Here is a 7,977-nt window from a genome sequence, read left to right as displayed (position 1 = left end):
ACCTAATACATGTACTTGGTGAAGCTGGGTTGTACTACTTGAAAATGACCCACAACACAAGAGTAAATCTACAAGAGTGGCTCAAACAGAAGAAATTCTATATTTTAGAATGGCCAAGAAAGAGCCCTACCCTAAATCCCATTGCAATCTCATGGTGTAATCTGAAGTGTAGTATTTAGTAAGACATAATAAAAAACCTTTTTTTAATAGAAGAATGGGCCAAAATACCTCCTAACTGCTGCATGGGTCTGATTAACTGCTACAGAAAGTGTATGCCTGAGATGATTGACAATAAAGGAGGTTCCACTAGTTACTAAAGAAAAGATTCAAATACTTTTCCCCAATGACCGGCTTGACTTGATTGTTTTAACCATTTCTTTAGGACAGTGCAATGTAAAATGTGCGTGTTGTCTGAAAAACGACTCTCTTCATTCATTATTATGATTTAGATGAAGATCAGATCACAATTTACCAGCGATTTATGCAGAAATCCAGATATTGCCAAAGATTTCGCAATATTCTCACGACTGCAACTCCTTGACGCACTGTGGCCAAAATTTTCATTCCCCCCGAACTTGTCGAGTTGTTGCACAACTGGATCATGTTGGAAGAGGAGGGGCCAGAGGGAGTGGAAAAAGAGGAGGGACGCTCCGCTGGGATGGTCCGTCGCGGTCACTCGAAGCGGACCTTAGGGGGAGCAGGCGACCTGCGGCGCTTCTCGCTTAATCCCGTCAAACGCGGAGCCCCGCTGTAAAACGCGGCTCGTCTCACATGCTGTTCTCGGAGAACAATATACTGACTGTGTATGTGCATGTACTTTTTTTTTTTTCTTTTTTTTTTTTTTGCACTCAGTTGTTTACAGCGCCTCGCGACGAACTGGCCCGTTTCCCCCCGACGTGTGCGGATAAAAGAGGGTTTTTTTTTTTTTTTTTTAAATTTTTTTCCACTACAGAACTTTTTGCGATGTAAGCGACCATGGTGCACAAGTACGGTGAGTGTTAATAACGGTACCTCGTTTTCTCCAACTAAGCGCCACGGGCTGTTTGACGTAATGGTTACGAGGAGCGCGCGATCAATCCGATCGATGTAAAACTTTACCGCTGTAATTCACTGTTTGGAAGTCACTGTGATTGAAAGACGATTTGGCGCCGAACTGCTAATACACACTAAATCAAAATCTCGTTTTTAAGGTGGTACGGAGACGGGATCGTGTAACGGATCTTATTCACGGGTTGTATCGGGTGTTATAATACAGTTATATATGCTTTTGCTTTCTTCTATAATCATGATCATCATCATCATGTGTAGTCATTTTACTGTAAAAGTTCTTCATTTCCACATTTTATGGAAATATTTTCTCCCTTTATGCTTATGTTTTACTTCGTATTTATTTTAGAACTCAATGTGGAGGATTAGGCGGGGCTGGGGTGCTGCAAAATAAAAAAAAAAATGTAAAGAAAGGTTTGATGTTTAAAACGATACACGAAATTAAAGAGTGAAAAATGAGTCTCCCTGGCAAACACTGTAAGTTACTGACTCTCCCTTTTGAGCTCTTTCTTAGTCCATCATGTTCTGCTGTTTAATTTGCCAAAACAGCCAGCAGACTGGAGCAGACAAAATCTTTTATTTTCCATCTCTTACTGAGATTTTCCCGTTAGGGATGAGTCTGGCTTCTTTCTTTTCTTTTCCCTCTTTTCTGGGGGAGGATCAAGTCAATGGAAACGTTGGGGTCCACTGATTTTACCCACTACAGATGATCCAGTGGTAACTGGCACACAGTGGCAGTGTGAAGTAGCGGTACAGCCCCGGTCAAAAGTTTGAGTACACCAGGACAGTTCTTCTGCGGGAGGGAACGGACACATGTGGGAAAGATGTGATGCTTCGTACGCTGCTCAAACTTGTGAACCAATTATCTTTTGAAAAAAGCTGGTTTTGGGGGAGGGGGGTGTGGTGGCACAGCGGGTTTGGCCGGGTCCTGCTGTCTGGTGGGTCTGGAGTTCGAGCCTGCTTAGGGTGCCTTGCAATGGACTGGCATCCCATCCTGGGTGTGTCCCCTCCCTCTCTGGCCTTGCGCCCTGTGTTGCCGGGTTAGGTCCCGGCTTGCCGCTACCCCTCTTGGAGCAAGCGGTTGCTAGTTTCCAGCAAGTGTCCTCAGAGGTGCTGAATATGAAGTGTACCAATTTTGCACAGGTAGAGGGCTGTGGCTCTGCTAAAGGAAAACCTTTCTGCGCGTTTAACCGAGAGCTGCCCGTTTTACATTGGATAAAGTTTGCTGAATGAAAGAGCTGAGGTTGACAAATGAAAATGGTCCCTGCGGTGTAAAATTGCGCAGTGCGGGTGTGTATATATACGGTGTACGTACGTGTGTATGTTGTGCCACACAGACACAGAGAGGGCCGTGACTCTGCTGAAACAGTACCAGGCCACCCTGTCGAGCCCCGAGCAACAGGCCCTAAGGACACGCGTGGGCAAAGTGTCGGCCGTGTTCGACAGCCAGCTTTTTCGGGCCCTTCTCGGTAAGTTGCTGTTCTCTCTGTTTAAATGCAGTGACTCACTCAACTGCGACGTTCACGTTAATATGTCCGTAATCGTAGGTGTTTTGTTACGCGGCTGAACTTGGAGGTTGTGCTCTTCTGCCTTTTTTCCTCTGCTATTTCCTTCTTCCAAAATACTCTCTGATTTCTAATTTAATTTCATCAGTCTACTTTTCACAAACCGTCTTACATTACAGTTCTGGCTCGGCCTGTGTCGAGTTTGAATGTTCTCCCCGTATCCGTGTGGGATTCCTCTGGGTGCTCTGGTTTCCCACAGTCCCACAGTCCATGTTCCCCGTTAACTGATGACTTTCAATTGCCCGTATTGTGTAAATGTTTGTGTCTGGCTACCTTGCAATGGACTGGTTTTTCGCCCAAGATGAACCCTGCTTAGCCTTGTGCCCAGTGTTTCCAGGATAGACTCTGGATCACTGTGATCCTGATTTTGACAAGCGGTTAATAACACAAAGTGAATGAGACTCTTCTCAACAGTTCTGGATCACTTCTTTTCATATTAAAAATTGTTTTTTTTTTTTTTACTTAGTTCTTGTTTCTTATCCTGTAGATGGAACATTTCCATTAATTCATTGAGCAGACACTTTCCTCCAAAGTGTGGGGGTGCGGTGGAGCAGTGGGTTTCGCCGGGTCCTGGTCTCCGGGGGGTCAGGGGTTCGAGCGCCGCCTGGGGTGCCTTGCGATGGACTGCTGTCCCATCCTGGGTGTGTCCCCTCCCTCTCCAGCCTTACGCCCTGTGTTGCCAGGTTAGGCTCTGGCTCCTCATATGGGACAAGAGGTTTCGCACAGTGTGCGTGTATGTTTTCTCCAAAGCGACGTACATCTCATTGAAGAACTCAAAGGAACATATGTTGGTGCTTTATGTTTTCTTAAATGGTTTTCATCTCTGATATTGGAATATTTCTAAAGTGACAGAATTGCACTCTCCCAACACTCCAGTCAGACTAAGAGAAGGCAGCCTCTTTTTGCCCTGTCCGCGGGTGGAAGTAACATTTGCTAAGAGCAGTTCACAGACGTGTCCTCCGGAGATGTGGTTTGGCTGCTGGAAAACACTCGACAAAGTTCTCCTGACTGCTGCTGAGTGACTACAGTGTGTCAGCACTGATGTGCCTTTGTACTCATGAATGCTTTCGTGCGTTCGGGGCTGACGCACCGCAGCGCAAGCGCAAGTCGGCCTGTGTCGGTCCGCTCAGAACCGCTTTTGTACTTTAACATAATAGAAATGTTTTCCAGCCACATCATAGGGAAGCCAATAAAGGCCTTTCAGAAATGTCCTTTCAGCCGCTCAGTGCTTCCGTGTGTAAAGAGAGTCTTCGGATATCATAGACGCTACGTCTTGGTGGCCTTCGCAGATTTTCCCCGAAAGAGTTAGCAGCGTTGCAAATAACCTTCCCGCCCCTGTCAACGAGCGTGCGTCAGGCTCCGCGAATGTTGCCGGCGTTGAAACGGCGCTGTGTGCGGCTCCCCGCGGCACAGGCCAGGTTTCATGAGCTCGCACAAAGCGCTTTTGCGTCTGTTTCTCTGGAAGTTCCTTCCTTTCTCTTTCGCTTAAGAGAGCACTCGTTAATTTTCTTTTTATTATCGGGAACGAAAGAAAAGAAAGTGAGAACGAGGCAAAGGCATCCAGTGTATTTTAATTCGGTTCTGTGGAGGATAATTCTGTATAGTGCCCGTCACATGTGATGCTTCAGAGCACCTTTTTTTGCATTTACAAAGTGGTCCCTGGTTTACGATGGGGTTACGTTCTGCGAAACCCATCACAAGTCAGAAATGTTGTAACTCGAAAATACATTTAATACACACCTCTACATGACAGGCTGGGAGATGCGGATCGCTGCCACTGCCCAGCATCGCTCCACGTATTGCTTTCCTGGGAGCACGCGCACGCACACACACATAGGCTGAAGTCGCTTGTCCTGGGGGGGGGGCTGAAAGACATAACCTAACCCAGCAACACAGCACACAAGGCTGGAGGGGGAGGAGACACACCCAGGATGGGATGCCAGTCCATCACAGGGCACCCTAAGCAGGACTCGAACCCCAGGCCCACCAGAGAGCAGGACCCGACCAAACCCGCTGCACCGCCACGCCCCCCACTCACCATTGTAAAGTCGAAAAAATCACAAGTCGGACCATCGTAAATCAGGCCCCACACACACATTTTCTGAACCGCTTGTCCCATACGGGGTCGCGGGGAACCGGAGCCTACCCGGTAACACAGGGCGTAAGGCCGGAGGGGGAGGGGACGCACCCGGGACGGGACGCCAGTCCTCCGCAAGGCACCCCAAGCGGACTCGAACCCCAGAAATCAGGGCCCATCTGTACATTTTTTAATTTAATAGACAATTTTCTCCAAAGTGACCTACATCTCGTAGAAAATACAATGTGTTCCTTACATTAGTAGGAAGAGACACTAAGAAGCAGATGCTTGATTTTTAAGTGCAGTTAGTTTGTTTTTTCTTCCATAGGAACCATTGTGAGGGTGCAGTAGCGCAGTGGGTTGGGCCACTGTCCTGCTCTCCGGTGCGTCTGGGGTTCGAGTCCTGCTTGGGGTGCCTTGCGACGGACTGGCGTCCTGTCCTCTGTGTGTCCCCTTCCGCCCCGTGTTACGGGGTAGGCTCTGGTTCCCTGTGACCCTGTATGGGGCAAGCGGCTCTGAAAGTGTGTGTGTGAACCAATGTTCATCACATGAGGAGTTGCATAAAACTGTATCCATGATTCCAGATCATCTTCCTAGTATTTTTTTTTTTTTTTTGAGATCAACATTTACGTTACATTAGAGGAGTAGCTTTGTAAAGGTTTATCCGGACATGTTCTTAGAGTTATCATAGAAAGTACAGAGATATTCCAAACGGATTATTAGTAACGTTGGAAAGAAGTTCACGGAGCTGAGGAGTGTAACTGAAATTTCTAAATCTGGCAGAACATTAAACAATCTGTGTGGGTCCAAGGCCAACTACCTGCACTCCCACTATGCGCATGCTATCATTACATAATCTGGAAAAATTTTATTCTTCTGTATTGTTTTCTGGAGAAGTCAGGTGTCAAACACGATCTGTCTGATGATCGGGTGTGATCTTCGGTGGGCTGGCGGTAAAAACACTGAAAGCTCATAAGTGTCAACAGAGTCCATCCCTGGCCTGAGCTAGAAGGGTTCAGAAGGAATAAGAACAGATGTGCTGTGCCAGTAAAAAGTTTGAGTACTCTTACTGGAAAGTAGGTATTCTGTTACCAAGTTTGATCAGGAAATGGGTTAACATCTCTTCCAAGCTCCAACCAACGTCTACAAAAGTGCATTTGCTTCTGTTAATTTGGCAGATACTTTGTCTGCAAAGTGACTTGTAATGGTGAGTGACTAAGCAACCATTGTCAACAACCACTTGTCCCAAGCAGGGTCGCGGCGAGCTGGAGCCTAGCCTGCAATACAGGGCGTAAGGCTGACAGGGGCACACCCTGGACTGCGCGCCAGTCCGCCCCAAGGCACACTAAGCAGGGCTCGAACCCCAGACCCCCCACACAGGAGGCACTGACCAAACCTGCCACACCACCATGCCCCCACTTCCCAGCTCTTCTTTTGCAATTCTCAGAGATTCTCCTGTGTTGCTGTGCATTCGCTCATCTGTCCATGTCATGCCAAAAAAGTTTTGCCAAAGTGTACTCAAACTTTTGACTGGTGCTGCAAATGGGGCTACACAGAGTGACAGTTAGACAGCAGCATAGGGAGCAGCTCTCTCACAGTGCCTGGGTGGTGCAAGAAGGTGTGGGTTCAATCCCTGCTCAGTCTGTGTGGAGTTTGCATGTTCTTGCCATGTCTGAGTGCTCTGGTTTCCTCCCACACTCCAAAGACATGCTGTTCAGGTTCACCCATAGTGTGTGAGTGATGGAGGGAGTGTGTTCCACTGATGTAGGGGTGAGTGACCCATTGTAAGTGGTGTATCTAGCAGTATAAGTCTTTGGGTGCTCTGGTTTCCTCCCACACTCCAAACACATGCTGTTCAGTTTCACTTGTAGTGTGTCAGTGACAGAGAGAGTGTGTTACACTGATGTATGGATGAGTGACCCATTTGTAAGTAGTGTATCTAGCAGTGTAAGTCACCATGGTGAATAAGGTGTGTGGGCTCATAACACTGCATAGAGTTCACTAGAAGTTGCTTTGGAGAAAAGTGACTGCTAAATAAATAAATAAATGTAAGAGACAGACATCAGCACACACACAGTATGACATAAATATTGCAGTGAGACCCACCGATGTCTGTTTCTGCACATAAACTCGTTGACTAATGATCGGTTGAGGATGGCTCAGGTAAGGGTACTGCACTCTGGAGCCCAAGTGTACTGTTGTGACAGGTGGTCAATGTTCAATTGCGGTAGGTGTGTGTAGCTTCTCATTGTAGATGTGTGTTCACTGAGGTCATCTTATACCACGGTAACCTGCTGCAGTGGTTTTCCATTCTCAGCCTGGCAGTACAGTAAGGACTTATCCTTCTCAAAGCCTTTTGACTGTTGCACTCTACCCTAACACCATCTTGACTCATTTACATACAGTCTGGGCGTGTGCCAGCGGGCAATGTGTTGATAGCAAAAGTGAAAGGTAAACCTTTCTGTACACTTATTTAACCTGAAATTCCTGTGGTTCAGTTAAACTGAAAGATTCCCAGAAGTTTCATCCAGATTAGAAGTGGATAGAAACTGCTGAGCTTTAACGTGCGTTGCGCTATTTTGCAGAATGCAGTTGTGTTTGAGCACCCTTCCTATCTTTGGGACCGGTGGTCTCTGAGTCTGCAAGGGTGCGAAAGGTGCAGGGATTTTTCCGCCAGGGCTGCGAGCTGCTGAAGGGAGATGTGGCTGTGCTGCACCAGATGATCTAAATACCAGGCATTCCTGTGCACGGCCCGCTTGGATATGTGCGCCGTAGCTGTCGGTGAGGTACGCAGACTTAGTCGGGCGGGGTGGCCAGATAAGGAGACTGACCACCGGACAGGCAAAAGGTAGGTTAAAGGGTAAAAACCCCTGGCTTGTCTTTTAGAGATGATAAATGGTCACCTGCATGTGGTTCCATGTCTACACCTCCCTTAGCATCCAGGAACAAACTTTGAAGCTCATTCATACAGTGCTGCTCGGAAGTATGTGAACCCTGTAGGGATGGTCATTATTCTTGTATAAAATGTTAAAATAAAATTATGAAACCTAAATCATAAATCTTAAAATACACTTATGAAATGCATAAATGATTATGATTTACCCACCTGGTTCTACTTACCCACTGGGTTTAACCACTGTAACTTCGGCTTGTCTTATTTTTCACACCTGCGCTACTTTAATTTTTCTACTGCACACATGATTTACTGCAATGCAACATATGGAATTGGTCGTTATACACCTATTATGTCACATGAGAAAGACTGTTTCTCATTACGTAAAACTCGGG

General features: G+C 46.8%; 1 protein-coding gene across 2 annotated transcripts in view; it reads left to right on the top strand.

The window, feature by feature from the left end:
• Positions 1-681: 681 nt before the first annotated feature.
• The window catches only part of LOC108928968 (disks large homolog 3-like), a 79,038-nt gene continuing 71,742 nt past the window's right edge, over positions 682-7,977 (top strand). For both annotated transcript variants that reach the window (XM_018743184.2, XM_018743182.2), the window contains exons 1-2: positions 682-991; positions 2,385-2,516. In XM_018743184.2, the coding sequence (XP_018598700.1) occupies positions 976-991; positions 2,385-2,516 (148 nt within the window). In that variant the 5' untranslated portion in view covers positions 682-975. The remainder of the gene's footprint in view (positions 992-2,384; positions 2,517-7,977) is intronic.

The sequence above is a fragment of the Scleropages formosus genome, chromosome 14, assembly GCF_900964775.1.
Source record: "Scleropages formosus chromosome 14, fSclFor1.1, whole genome shotgun sequence".
Classification (NCBI taxonomy): domain Eukaryota; kingdom Metazoa; phylum Chordata; class Actinopteri; order Osteoglossiformes; family Osteoglossidae; genus Scleropages; species Scleropages formosus.
The sequence above is the reverse complement of the archived record's forward strand: the minus strand, read 5'-3'. Positions and strand labels throughout refer to the sequence as shown.